General features: G+C 41.6%; 1 protein-coding gene and 1 long non-coding RNA gene across 14 annotated transcripts in view; one reads left to right on the plus strand and one right to left on the minus strand.

The window, feature by feature from the left end:
• Window positions 1-826: 826 nt before the first annotated feature.
• The window catches only part of LOC122869409 (solute carrier family 41 member 1-like), a 33877-nt gene continuing 20242 nt past the window's right edge, over window positions 827-14461 (plus strand). Inside the window, exons 1-6 of one of the 13 annotated variants that reach the window (XM_044182472.1) lie at window positions 827-2515; window positions 3420-3497; window positions 3664-3777; window positions 4420-4554; window positions 4742-4872; window positions 5428-5521. In XM_044182472.1, coding sequence (XP_044038407.1) covers window positions 4509-4554; window positions 4742-4872; window positions 5428-5521 — 271 coding nt within the window. In that variant the 5' untranslated portion in view covers window positions 827-2515; window positions 3420-3497; window positions 3664-3777; window positions 4420-4508. Of the gene's footprint in view, window positions 2516-3056; window positions 4873-5427; window positions 6881-11961; window positions 13931-14461 lie in introns of those variants that run through there. The other 12 variants (XM_044182426.1, XM_044182443.1, XM_044182453.1 and 9 more) reach the window with 12 other exon arrangements.
• On the minus strand, window positions 6208-12731 carry LOC122869473. Its single transcript, XR_006376328.1, has 2 exons — window positions 12609-12731; window positions 6208-7392 (listed from the first exon to the last, which is right to left on the minus strand). It is a non-coding gene; the product is annotated as an uncharacterized LOC122869473 (long non-coding RNA).

Below are 14461 nucleotides of genomic sequence, written 5' to 3' on the forward strand. Positions count from 1 at the left end.
GTACTGTAACACCACACACGCAAAAATCCAAAACAGGAGATGTGTTTTTTGGTTGACTTTAAAAACATAGTGCTGACGAAGAAAGTCAACAGTGCATACACATACGGGAAGAGAGAAATAGAAAGAGGCAGGCGGGACAAGCCGGTGTGTGTGTGTGTGCATGTGTGTGTGAGGGGAAAAGAGAACTGAAGGGAAAAGCAAAGTGAATAGATTAAAGTAGTTTGTGAGTGAACTCTAAAATAAGGTGGAGAATTAATTAGAATTAAAATGGTAACATAAGAAATAACCTACTAGAAATATGGTAATATATTAATTTATTCTTTCAAATATTATATTTTCAATTGACATACATTTTTTGTTGCAGAATAATGCTCTGCAGTACATACTTTGTTTCTTGATGGTGTAGTCCCTCATTCATCCAGGAGCGTTCCATTGTAGAAAAGGTTTCAGTCGTAGTCATCTGGACAATGTTTTCAGAATCAAGACATTTCGGCTCCCATCCGGAAGTCATTCTCAATTGTGAAAATGGTCTGAGAAATTTAAGCTACTCTGTGTTGCTTAGGCCCTACCCTCAGGGAGGAGTCTTCCTGAGTGTCTGCTGTTTACCCTGCCTAGTTTCACCTGAAACTGACCTTCTTTTGTTTCCATGATGGCCCAATAATCAGGCCTATTGTTTTCTGGCTGCACCTCCCTCATCACTGTTAAGTACCTGATTAGCATAAGATTGGCTTGACCATGGTGTTAATACACTGTGGTAAATGGTTGGCAAGTTGAATCTCAGACCACCAGTTCTCAGACCATTTTCACAATTGAGAATGACTTCCGGATGGGAGCCGAAACGTCTTGATTCTGAAAAGTGTCCAGATGACTACGAATGAAACCTTTTCTACGATACTTTGTTTCTTGTTACATTTGTTTGTTTTTAAAAAAGATTGCCCCAAGAATCAGGATCAGGCTGACTGACTAGACGGGTTGTTGACGCCAAGTCGGGAAGGGGCTGGCTTGAACACAGAACTGGAGACGACAGAGCATTCTTCACATCAGTTACGTAAGAGCACCCACAGTGACACAAAAGAGCATGTGAACACACAATACAAAGACAACTGCCTGCATGAGACACAGCCACACACGCAGACATTGATAAGTGAGGATATCTCTTACCTTGAGCACACACAAGCCACTGATGACAAAGCCCAAGCAGAGATACACACCGAATATACACATGATGCATACAAACACATGCCTGAACACACAATCAATGTTGCTGGAAAAGATATTGCTTTTCTTGTGGATTCTGGTGCAACTGATTCTGTCATCAGAGAGTCAGAGTTTGCAGTACTTCCAAAAATGAGCAGCAGATTTGTGAGGACAGTAGGAGTTTCAGGAACACCCCTGGTGGAAAGGTATACCACACCATTGTCATGCAGTGAAGAAATTGAGAAACACTTTAAACATTCATTCTTGTTATCTAAATGATGCCCAATCAATATTATCGGAAGATATGATGATAAGATTAGGAAATATCCTGATTTCCACTCCCGAAGGCATCATTGTAGCTAGAATTTCTGACACTGCATCACAATATGTGAAACACAGTAGCAGGGAGCTGATGTACTCTTATCAATGGAAGCTGCCTCACTCAGCTGCTGCCTCTGTAAATAACACTCTGATCACCGAGGTCAAAGCTCTCTTTCCAGACAACTATACACGAATAGACATCAAGGAACCACAAGAGTTACACTGCACATCCCATGTACATCTTGGGGTTGATAAACATTTTGAGGACACATGGTTCAGGCAAGACAAAGAGAGAAACACACTAAAGCTGACCTGGTTGTACTGGAATGATGAAAAAATGCACTGTCTCAGTAGCTTTCAATGATCCACTTTGTAAAGCTTTGTTTCAGGATTCAGGTGTGGATTTTCACAACCAACTTCAAGTATACCGAAAAGATTTTCAGCTATAACAACAGGGGTAAGGGAGTTTTTAATGGCCAGTTTGGTAACATCAGATGATGAAATAAGTCATGACAAAAACATGTTTGTGAAAGACGTCTCAGAAAGATTTAAATCAGGTACTATCCTTCTTGTGGGCACAACACAAGTATGATGTAGGATTAAACAAAGATGCTGAGCCTGTAGTAATCACACCAAAATCTTCAGAATCAATATCCTTTGAAAAAGGAAGCTGTTGACGGTATTAAACCGGTGTTTGATTCTCTTTTGAAATCAGGAGTGATTATTCCATGTGCAAGATCTCCAGTCCGGACACCTATTTTCCCCGTACGAAAACTCCGGGATGCCGGAGAGCCACAACATTGGAGATTCGTGCAGGACTTGCAGGCGGTAAATGCAGCAGTACATGCACGAACATCCAATGTTCCAATACCACACACAATACTCTCACAAGTGCCACCTGGGAGTAAATGGTCTTCAGTTGCTGACCTGGCTAATGCTTTTCTCAGCATCCCAGTGGATCCTGACAGCCAGGATCGGTTTGCGTTCTCTTTTGAAGGTAAGAGTTTTACATTCACCAGACTCGTCCAAGGGTATTCGGAGAGTGCTAGAGAGATGCTAAACATAATTGTTTGACGTCAATGACATGCGACACTTCAGGGACACTCTTCTCCCCGGGTTGAGAAGCCTGACCCTGAAGACTGAATAATTAACTGATGCCCTTTTCCCTCTGTACCCATTCAGAGCAGATTATACTGATGTATGTTTTTGCTGCTGTGAGTCCGTCTGCAGACGCTTAAAGTAAACCTACAGAAAGACAAGTGATTGCCTTGAGTGTTTCTTTATTCCGAAGAAACTGCCACTACATGAGACAAGTTTTTATATTTATTTTGGGTAAATTAATTGTTATATTAATCTAATAATAAAAAATAATGTTTAGAATAATCGATAAATCATTAAAACCTCTCTCTCTCAAAACCTAACACGGCATGGCCGCCCACCATTGAGTCTTGTGCTGCACAAGGTTTCTGCCTCTGAAAAGGAAGTTTTTCCTTGCCACTGTCACCAAGTGCTTGCTCATGGTTGGATTTGTTGGGTCTCTGGAAATAATATTATAAAGAGTACGGTCTAGACCTGCTCTATAGGAAAAGTACAATGAGATAACTTCTGTTATGAATTGGTGCTATATAAATAAAATTGAACTGAATTTAATTTAATTAAACGAGTTGTTAGATTAATTGACAAATCGAGGAAATAATCGTTAGATTAATTGATAAAAAAATATTCGTTAGGTGCAGCCTAACAATAGGTCCTACTGCTGGATCTATCAAAAGGTTCAGTGGTAGTAAGGATCCATCACTTAAATCTATTTATTCGTTATGTACATAATTTATTCTTGCATAATCATAACATGAAGATGGTTACAATATCAATGTTAATCATTTACATGTGCTCATTTTCAGACTTTGGACATTCAAATCTAGCCAGGTCTCACCAGGTGGAGGGTGCTGGTTCCGGGGACAGAGACAGGTCCACAGGCAGTGAGTAATCATCACATTAAACCAGTCACCTCGAATCTCAAATAATTTATTCGATCACGTTGGGTGTGAATCCAGTTCAATCTCAGACCATATTTCTTCTGTATGTCTTCTGTATTTCCCTTAACCTGAATTTAGCTGTAAATTAACTCAATGTTTTGTTTTTCAGACTCTGGACATTCAAATGTAAACAGACTTAGCCAGTTGAGGGGTGCTGGGTCCAGTCATAGTCCAGCCACAGTGACCAGTCAAGGCACAGCGACCAGTTAAGGCACAGTGATGGGTATGGGTCCTGTTATAGTTAGCCACTATGCCCCCTGATCCTCTTTTGTATCTGTCCTCCTGTGTTTCTTGGCTGTCCCCTGTCTGTTGTTGTCTATGTAAGTGTGTGTCTGTGTTCGGGCTGGCTCCCCGATCTCCCAGCTGCGGTTGATTACCGGCACACCTGTTCTCCATCATCATCCATTACAACAGTTTATCTACTGGGCTCATCCACACTTCCAGCGCCAGATCGTCTTCATACCCATGTATGCACTACGCGAAACGGCCTCCGCAAGTAAGGAAAACTGTTTATGTGCTTAATACTTACCTTGATGGTAACATTATCTGTCTCTGTCACAGATCTTCGCCTCGCCGGTAATCTCCGTTCCCGGATCCCCGCAACTTCCACTCCACGCCAGCGGTCACGCTGCTCCTGCTCCCCGACTCCCAGACCCATCGCCTGCTTAGCCCAACCTGCCGCCTCACCAGCCTGCCCAGAACCAGTCCCCGTCGCCTCCGCTCAAAGAGCCGCTACTCGGTCTCCATCCTGGTCCCGTCTAGTGCACGGAACCTGCACGAACAACGCCGATCTCCCTGTGCTAAACAATAAAACTGTTCGAGCCCTTATCTGCTCTGTCTGTGTGTTCTGCGTTTGGGTCCCCAGTTCGGCCTTCCGACATGTCCAGGCACAGCAACGGGTACTGACACAGCAAGCAGTTCAGACACAGCGTCTGGTCCCAACACAGTGACCACATGGGACACGGCAAGCAGTCCAGGCACAGCAACCAATCCAAGGGCCGTAAGTATTCATCAGAACACTTACGCAGTTCACAGTGGCAAGAGCAGTGCGCCGCTGCAGAACTAACAACACTGCTGTTTACAGTAACAGACTGCAAAAAATTGTGTTCTATGTAAGATCTACTTTCTGTTTCTGTACATTGATCAAGCATTCAACAAACTAATATTTGACAAATTTTGTCTTTCAGATTCTGAAAGTGTTCAAAGGCCAATCTCAAGATGCTCTGGGAGGTCTTTTTCCCAGCAGAGTGACAGGTCCTCTGAATCCAGTCGTGCAGGGTCTCAGAGGGAAACAGATTTAAGATTTCCAATGCCCACAGTAAATAAGTGCTGAAGTGTTGGGGCCAGTATAAAAAAGCACCCAAAATTAATTGAACAGGGCATATAGCACTAGCAGGTTTAAGTTTGTACAACTGTTTAAATATAACAATAGCATAATTTTCCTATTGGCTTCTTGCCAGCAGTTTAAACTGTCATGGTGACTTATACATACATACATACATACTTCCTTCCTCCGTTTCTTATCTTTTGCATTTCCAGAAGTCAGTATCTCCATTAACTCCATAGAAAGCAACTTGCTAAGACATGCTTCTCACTTCAGAGGCATAATTCATCATTGCAAAAAGGGAAATTAAAGAAAAGGAGTAATATCCCAAAAGTTATTGTTGCTGAGTGTGCTTATAAAAAGTACTCACTTTAGGAGAGTAAGTTCCAGCATTATATCATTTGGTGTACTATATTCATCAAATTCCTTGTTTTTGCAATTATGGATTATGCCGCTGAAGCAAGAAGTATGTTGATGCCAATTCTTTTTGATGGATATAAGAAGTCATACACATGTCATTTTGAATTGGTGTAATTTCTCTATCTTCAGCTCTTCACCAACCAGCTGATGGCAAAATTCAATATGAAGGGGAAGAAGAAGAAACTGCCTCTGGAGACAACTACAACTTACAAAGCAATAAAAGGTACACAGCATTTTTCCCATTTAATTTAAGTCTAACACCAACTCACAACTCATGTGCACTACCTCGTCTGTAATTGGCGTTGAAAAGACGTCTGAAATGATGTTGTAAAAACTTCGATTTTTGAACCCTGTAAGGATGTCACATGGACGTCCATAGTAAATGTTTGAAAAAAGATGTTTTAAGAAAGACGTCGCAAAAACTTTCTGGCTCCTCAGTGGACATCTTTTGGACTGTCGACAAAGACGTTAAATTGACATCTTTTGGACATGTTTGCTCAGTGGGCGCAGGTGCTGCAACAGAATGTAGCGACTTCTTTAATCTGGTAGCAGCAATTTAGGAACGCTAATAGAGTTTCTTTCTTTAAGAGTTAAGCCGTCTCTTTATCTCTATTATGCACCACGTGGCTGGGTGCGTAAAATCCATGTTTTCCTCTTTTCAAACCTTTATCGTGTTAGACCCCAGAAATGGAACAAGTTCCTTTAGCAGACTTCTTTGATTCAAAGTTATCAGCATTTTCCAACATGTTCTGTGCACCTTCGGTTCCTCTGCAGTTCGGTTGACGTCAGCAATAACAGAGGTAACATGATTGCCATTTATGACATTTAATTAACTTAAGTGCATAATATCCTGTTATTCATGTCTGGTATCATTCAGTAACTGAAAGTGGCACGCTCTAAATATGGAAGTTCAATTGGTAACAAATACTTTAATAATTCTTTAGGAAAGTAATAAAGACAGAATAGATCTTGGTCACACCGATGACATCACCCCCCCTTTACAGAAGACTTTAAAACAAGAGGAAACTTCTTGTTCAGGTACCTAGTGTCTTGTCCTCTGTCCTTTCCTGCGTGTGTCGCTTCTGGCTCTGCAGTCCAAGCTTCTCTTCAGACAACAGTTGATTCTCAGAGAATCAACTGAATCCCAAGCCGCACAGAACGTGTTAAAGGCTGACATCCAGCATTTTCACATGACAAAGTTAGAAAAGTCATAACTGTCCAACTCTGAAAGCCGCTACAGCACACCCAGCAGAGTCGGTGTGCGTGATGTTATCCGCCTGCTGAGAGAAACGACTCAAGCCGAGTCGCACTGTGGGACTGACAATGGCTGAAGAAGCTCCACAAGAGGATTCACTGGTCAAACTGTGCATGGGACCAAGCACATACAAACATCCGAACTGCCCACACAGAAAAATCAACTTCCCTTCCAGTGCAACTTGTCCTCTGGCTATCTGAACCACAAGGTGAAAACATTACTTTTCCTGTGTTATATTTGGGTTGAGGCTAGATAAATTACTAAAAGGTAATTTAGCATGATGTCACGAAGAATCTTCCTTCAGTTCAGCTTGTAAGCATATGAAAACACAAGTTGCTTGATGTTACGTGTTGTTTGATGTTACAGTGTTAGATTCCTGCTGTTGTTGTTGGTCATAATGTTTTAGACTTAGTCTTAATTCCCTTTTGTAACTTGAAGGACGAAAACAGTCCTAAAGTGCACATGCCTAAACAGCATTAATCACACAGTAGCCTACAAGGCTTTATAATTAAACCTGTTTCTGACGAGACTCTCAGTTACAAGGGGAAAAAAATCTGACATCTGGAAACAGTGTCCACCCACTTTGCTTGCACTTGAGCACCAAGCATCATTGATGTAAACACAGAGTCCTCCTCCTTTCATCTCGCCAGAGTCTTGTGCTCTGTCAGCTCGGAACACTGTCCGCCAGGAGCAGCCTTAAGTACAAGTTGGGCCAGCATGGCTCCTATTCCGGCTGTCTTTCCTCTCCTCCTGGGCGATCACAGCAGCTGCCGTGGTGCCTGCCTGGTCCTGTTGATCTGGCTCAAGTTCCGCTGCTCTTTAATCCAAACCCCAGCTTCCTTTTCAGATGACAATGATGATGCATTACTGTCATAGGTAATAGGTGTTTCAGCAGTAAAGCCGAGAATGTAGCTAGCGGAGTTTGAAGGAGCTACAGTCTGCATCTGCACGCGCAGCTGTTATATAGCCACTATAGTCAAAATCTTCTGATTCAGTCGATTTGAGCAATTTTGGCTTAGCCTTTTAAATCAAATCCAATCAGACATTTAATGATGTTTCAGCAATAAAGCTGGGGGAAAAACTGATTAAAACAAATGTTGCAAATTTTGAAGTAGCTACCAGGCGCTGCATCTACATGTGCAGCTGTCGCCATAGCAGATTATTGCTGTCAAGTGGACCTGTGTGTGTGCATGCGGGTCTTAATATGTGTGTCAGTCAATTCATCCAAACTCCAAGGGCTGATCTGGCTGGTAAATTGGTTTGCTTGCCGTTTGCAGGTTACTTTGTTGGCTAGTATTGCTGGGTGGCCAAATACATGCAATGTGGCTGGGTTATAGCTGGCTGGCTAACATTATTGCTAGCAAAATACTATCTGAGTGGATTAGTACCATAGATCACCAGGTAATGTGATCCTCGGTACTAATTTACGTATTAAGAGAAACAGTTTTGCTTTTAGCCAACAATAAATGATGTAACTGTACAAAGCAAAGGTGTATAACGATTGCTTTCTACTAGCAAAGAACTATGCAAGGCAGGGGCGGCTAACTGTAACCTAAACTAAGCTGGGTTTGGCTGTGTGGTGTGGGTCTGGCGTTGCTTGCTTTGTGGTGTTAGCTGATGGGATGTTTTGCAAATGGCAAGCTAGTTAGTACCATTAAGCCAATGGTCTAAATAAAATATAGAAACATTACAGATAGTAAGGATATTCTAAATATGTATCTTAGATTATTGCTCTGCATCAAAGTGAAGAGCTAGTGTTAGCAGTGTTAGCTAGCACCTGTTGGCTAGAGTGAACACAGAGAAAGAAAGTGAGCAGAATCGTGAATTGCGTCACTTCCATTAGTTGTTTTGAAAAATATATATATATATATATTTTTTTTTTTTAAAGAATTACATAAAAGTAGATGTTCCTGTGTCTGTGCACTGTGTTTTAGAGCAGCAGGTAGATTGTTGATTCAGAATTACTTTAACATTGTTGTTGCTGTAACTAACAGGTGCTAACTGGCTAAATCTGGTAGCAGTTGTGGCGCTTGCTTGCTTAAGAGGTCATGGAAAGTGCCATTATGAAATAAAAACTTTTTGGAAAAGGGCATTTTGAAATTAAGTTTTCTATTATATATAATGAGTTGGGTTTTAATTTCTTGACAGATTTTACACTTTTGTTTCATTTATATATTCTACACAATTTATTCATATAACTATTTATGTTGTTACTTTTTTTTTTTTTTTTTAATATTGAACACTTGCCTGATGAAAAATGAGGGGCACAGCTGGACAGAAGGCAAGGAACTTGAATCAAAAGGAAATTTCCACTTCCTTTTTTGTTATGTCTAATTCAGCAATTACTTACAGCAGCTGTAGCTACTACCGGATTTGGACAGAAGTCAATACAAGCATTATATAAAAAGCTGTTAGGTCACCACAGTCAGACAGTGTGCACTAGTGAGGCATCCCTGAGTTCAGATTCTGCCTGGAAACTTTAATGCATATCATCCCTCGCACCCTGTTTTTCTAGCTGCTGTTCTTTACTGTCAGTTTCCCAAAATACTCCCACTGAGTGATTTGACTCCTTAATTAGGCAGAGGGTCTTGACTATGTGCTGATGTGCTGCGGTAAACATATTGTCTCATTTCTGGTCACCGGTGTTTGTGTTTTACTAGTAGCATATATTTGCTGCTCTAGCTCATCACAGTTAATTTTGTCTATCTGCTATACATTTAAACGTACACTAGTTCTACTCAAGCACTCATAGCTCTCTCCTTCTTTTAACGACTCTCACTAATCCCACAGTTTACACACTATTCATTTTTGCTAGCTACCGTTCTTTAGCTTAGCAGCTAGAAAGGCTTCTCTCCCTCCCTTTCACTCTCCTGCTCGGTGTGTCAAATGTTTAGCTACTCCTCTGCTTCCTTTAGTGATAATGGTACATGTAGTAAATGTAGTTTTATTTGTAGCACTGGAAGCGAGGCTTAGTGAATTGGAAACGCGGTTCCGCACCATGGGAACTTAATCATTAGCTGCTGTAGTTAGCCAGCCCCAAGTAGCTGGTGTGGACCGACCAGAGGTAGTTCCTGTTAGCCGGGAAACCAGGGAGGCTGGGTGACTGTCCGAACGAAGCATAGCCCTAAGCAGGCAACGTTGAACCCTATTTGTACTAAGTAGATAAACGTAAATACAGTAAGATTGTTAATCATGTTGGTGGTTACGCCTCCCGATTATGCTAATCGGAGGTCACTAAAGTTAATGTGGAGTAGGTGTGTTCATATGCAAAGACAATGTCAGACTCCATAATTTTCTATGGGCCCCGGCCAAACCTGACCAGTGATGACATGTTTAGCTACATGTCTTCATTCTGCCGCCAGCTGTCAAGGTGGTGTCCAGCAAACGATGTGAGCTTTGTAGATAATTGGCGGACTTTCTGGGGAAGTCTGATTAGGAGAGACGGCTTTCATCCCACTTTGGATGGAGCAGCTCTCATATCTAGAAATCTGACTGATTTTATTAGTGGACCTAAACCATGACAACCCAGAGTTGAGACCAGTAGGCAGAGCTGCAGTTCTACACGCTTCTCTGCGCTTCCAGAGCAGTTACCAGAGCAGTGACGGTGTCTGCCCCCCAACAACATAAATTAATAAATATTAAAGTTAACAGAAGAGGAGTTGTACATAAAAACCTAAACAAAAACGCTGAAATAGCACAACAAAATAGGAGAATTAAATGTGGACTCACTAAACATCAGAGAGAACGACACTCAATTCTATCGCCCTTCTAAAAAAGAAGATAATAAAACAAAGAAGGTTAGCTCCATGGTATAACCCCGATTTATAACACAGGAACCTTAGAAATAGCTATAAAACCTGATATATATTTTGACTGCTTTGCTCCTATCGACCTTCTTCAACTAACTTCGACGATTAATTCATCTAAGCCATCAACCTGTCTCTTAGACCCCATTCCAACTAGGCTGCTTAAAGACGTTTTACCCTTAGTTAGCTCTTTGTTGCTTGATATGATCAATCTGTCTTTATTAACAGGCTATGTACTGTACCACAGTCCTTTAAAGTCGCTGTAATTAAACCGCTTCTTAAAAAGCCCTCTCTTGATCCAGGGGTTTTAGCCAACCATAGACCTATATCTAACCTTCCCTTTCTCTCTAAGATCCTTTAGAAAGCAGTCACCAATCAGTTGTGTGACTTTCTAAATAACAATAGTTTATTTGAGGATGTTTAGACAGGATTTAGAGTGCATCATAGCACAGAGACAGCACTGGTGAAAATTACAAATGACCTTTTAATTGCATCAGACAATGGACTTGTCTCTGTACTTGTCTTGTTAGATCTTAGTACTGTGTTCGACAACATTGACCATCACATCCTATTACAGAGACTGGAACATGTAATTGGCATTACAGGAACCGCACTAAGCTGGTTTAAATCCTATCTATCAGATCGATCTCAGTTTGTACATGTTACGGTGAGTCCTCTGTGCACGCCAAAGTTAGTCACGGAGTTCTACGAGGTTCTGTGCTTAGACCGATTCTATTCACCTTTTTATATATGCTTCCTCTAGGCAATATTATTAGGAAACACTCCACAAACTTTCATTGTTACTTGGATGATACCCAATTATATCTATCGATCAAGCCAGATGAAACTAACCAGTTAGCTAAACTTCAAGCATGCCTTAAGGACATAAAGACCTGGATGACCTGCAATTTTATGATGTTAAACTCTGACAAAACTGAAGTTATTGTACTTGGCCCCAAACACCTCTGAGACACATTATCTAAAGATATAGTTGCTCTAGATGGCATTGCCCTGGCCTCCAGCACCACCGTACAGAACCTCAGTTATTTTTAATTCCCACATGAAACACTTCACAGACTGCCTTCTTTATTTATGCGACATTGCAAAAATCAGGCATATCCTGTTTCAAAGTGATGCTGAAAAACTAGTCCATGCATTTGTTACTTCTAGGTTGGACTATTGCAGTTCCTTATTATCAGGCTGCCCGAATAAGTCCCTTAAGACTCTCCAGTCGATCCAGAATGCTGCGGCACGCGTACTGACAAGAAGTAGGAAAAGAGATCATATTTCTCCAATATTAGCTTCTCTGCACTGGCTCTCTGTAAAATCCAGAATAGAATTTAAAATCCTTCTCCTCACCTACAAAGCTCTTAACGGTAAGGCACCATCGTATCTTAAAGATCTCATAATACCGTATTACCCGACTAGAACACTGCGCTCCCAGGATGCAGAGTTACTTGTGGTTCCTAGAGTCTCCAAAAGTAGACTGCTGGGAGATTTCCCATGACGCACCTCTTTCCTCTCTCCTCCTCTCCCTCTCCACCTGCTCCTCCTGTTATTGGCTCTGTTACTAATACTGTCATTATTATTCCTATAGCTGTCATTCCTATTATTATTATTATTATTATTATTATTATTATTAACTTATTAATATTAATGTTACCCCTACAATTATATTGTTACTATTTGATTAAGTCTAGGTGGTATTTAAGTGTAAAAACACCATAAACCTCCAGGTATCACTCAATCTTTAGCAGCTGTTGCGCCACAATTCAAATTACAGCCAGAAGTCAGAAGGGGGAGCTGTAGAGCACCCGTTCCAAGCCATGTCTCAAGGACGCTGAGTCACTGTCCTTGTCTGTTTTTTCTGTGTATGAGGACATGGTCTTACTACATATTCTGTACAGGCTTATGTTCCTCCCATAGGTTACATTATATAGTGTGAACAAAGTATTAAGGAGAGGATAAAAACTAGAATAAAGTGTCAGAACTTGTTTTATTTCTCTGTTATTTGTCTTTCTTTTACACCTAATTAGCAGTTTAGGTGTACATTTAGGCTATTGATTTTCATCTCTGTTCCAAATCTTGGAAAAATTGTATGTAATATGGAATAGAAAATGACATAAGAAAAAAAGAAAGACAAAATGAGTGCCATAATTAACTCTGACAGACTGAAAAAGTCCAGGGGATGACAGTTAGTGGCAGCCTGTGCATTTCCTCCAATCAAGGAGGATAAACTGTGTACTTACCAGTCAGCAGTAGCACCACCACGTGTTGTTGATAGGTACAGCACCTGCTGCTGCTCAGAGTGCGTCACCCACTTATAGTGAGGACATTGAAGAGCAGGGAAAGGAGAAGCCTTCAAGAGGTGGAGAGCACAACTGCAGTATCCTCTAAACTGATATGAAAAGAAACCAAGAGGAAGAGGAAAACTGAAGAAAGAAGAGTCCTGATATAGTCTGGTCACCTTGCTTATACAGTGACGTCTGCAGCATTCCCCACACACACACACACACACACACAGTCCTCCATTTTGTCCCTCCCTCCACCCAAGAGCGCCCCCACGACTCATCTGTCTGTCTGGAATCAGAGGAAAGCCTTGGCAGCAAACGGCAGTTTCTGAGCTTTTTCAGACATTCAGTCACACTGTCCATCAGTGTCCCTTCACACAGCTAGCAGCCTGGACAGACATCCCGGCGTTACCCTGAAAAAAATGAGGAAGGGGCTCCAGAATGGTCAAGCTCACACAGGTCATCAGCACAGTGGTGAGGAGAAAGAAAAGGAGGTGTGGAAGGAGAATGAGCAGCAGCACAGGAGGGCTGAGAAGAAGCTGCTGGCCTTCTGGATGTCCTTGTCCCACAGGACCTGGACCTTCTTCAGGCCCCGCGAGAGACGGGGCTTCCAGCGCTCCGCTTCGGCCGCCTGGCTGCTGAAGAGTGAGGCATGAGGAGAGAAAGTGTGTATGGCTGTAGTAAGTGCGTGTGTGTGTGTATGTATGTGTGTGTGTGTGTGTGTGTGGAGGTCAGAAGAGGCCTCACATGTGTGGAGTGACACCCTGGTGAAGGGAAAAACAAGCTTGTTGAATCCCTCTTCACTGTCACAGTTTTTTTGCAAAACTACTTAAAGGAAAGCTGTTTTCAGCAAAGAACCATCACCTGTGACTTTTGAAAGAGCCTGGAGTGGGGTGAAGACAACTTGGGAACAAAAAAAGTCAAAAAATGAAATCTTCTCTGCTTGGTTAATGATTCTTCAGTCAAAATGGATCATTATATCCTTCTCAAATCAGCTTGACTTATTCAACAAAAAATTTTGTGGTGCAGAAGAGCTGCCCCTCCCTACCAACATTTCCAGGCAGGGATGGGTTAACAGGGATCAGCCATGGTGGTGACCCATCTGGTTTTGGAGCTGCATTTCCAGGAGAAGAAACTAAGGCTGCTTGTGCAAACTGACCTGTGCGGCCCACGGGTTCCTGCCAAAGAGCTTGTGGATCATTGCATTCCAAGTACTGCTGCCGTACCTGGTGTCTGGCCTGGACATGGTGGTGGCTGGAATAGTCACGGATATAGTGCAAGTATGGGAAAAGTGCTCCAAAGTGTGTCTGTGCGTGTGAGATTACATGATTGTACTGATATTGTTTTGACAGTCTTTTGTTGTTTATGCCCTAACATTAGATGCTAGACAGGTATATTTGATTCTAAACACCTACTATGAATATTACAGGTGAAGTTTGGTCATGTTTTATGACTTCATGATCACCACTGTTTTCCACTGGTTTATTGTTTCATGTATCCTTGATGTACAGTAGTGGTGAGTTGCTAGAAGGCTAGCGAAGAATGAATGGGATGCTCATGCTATTTACAAACAGGAAAGAATTTCTATCTAATGAGCTTTCCTTGGCAGAATAGCAAATTTAAGGAACAATTAGGCAATCTTTTAAGCAATTTTTGGCTAAAAACTATGATTGAAAAGATATGAAAAGAATTACATATCTGATAATATCTGGCCTTTTCATATATAAAGAAGACATGACTGATATCTGTTCAGACAAACAACAGAACATACAGGACACAGCGAGGCAGACAGCAGTATCAGAAACCAAGTC

The sequence above is a fragment of the Siniperca chuatsi genome, linkage group LG2 (genome assembly GCF_020085105.1).
Source record: "Siniperca chuatsi isolate FFG_IHB_CAS linkage group LG2, ASM2008510v1, whole genome shotgun sequence".
Taxonomy (NCBI): domain Eukaryota; kingdom Metazoa; phylum Chordata; class Actinopteri; order Centrarchiformes; family Sinipercidae; genus Siniperca; species Siniperca chuatsi.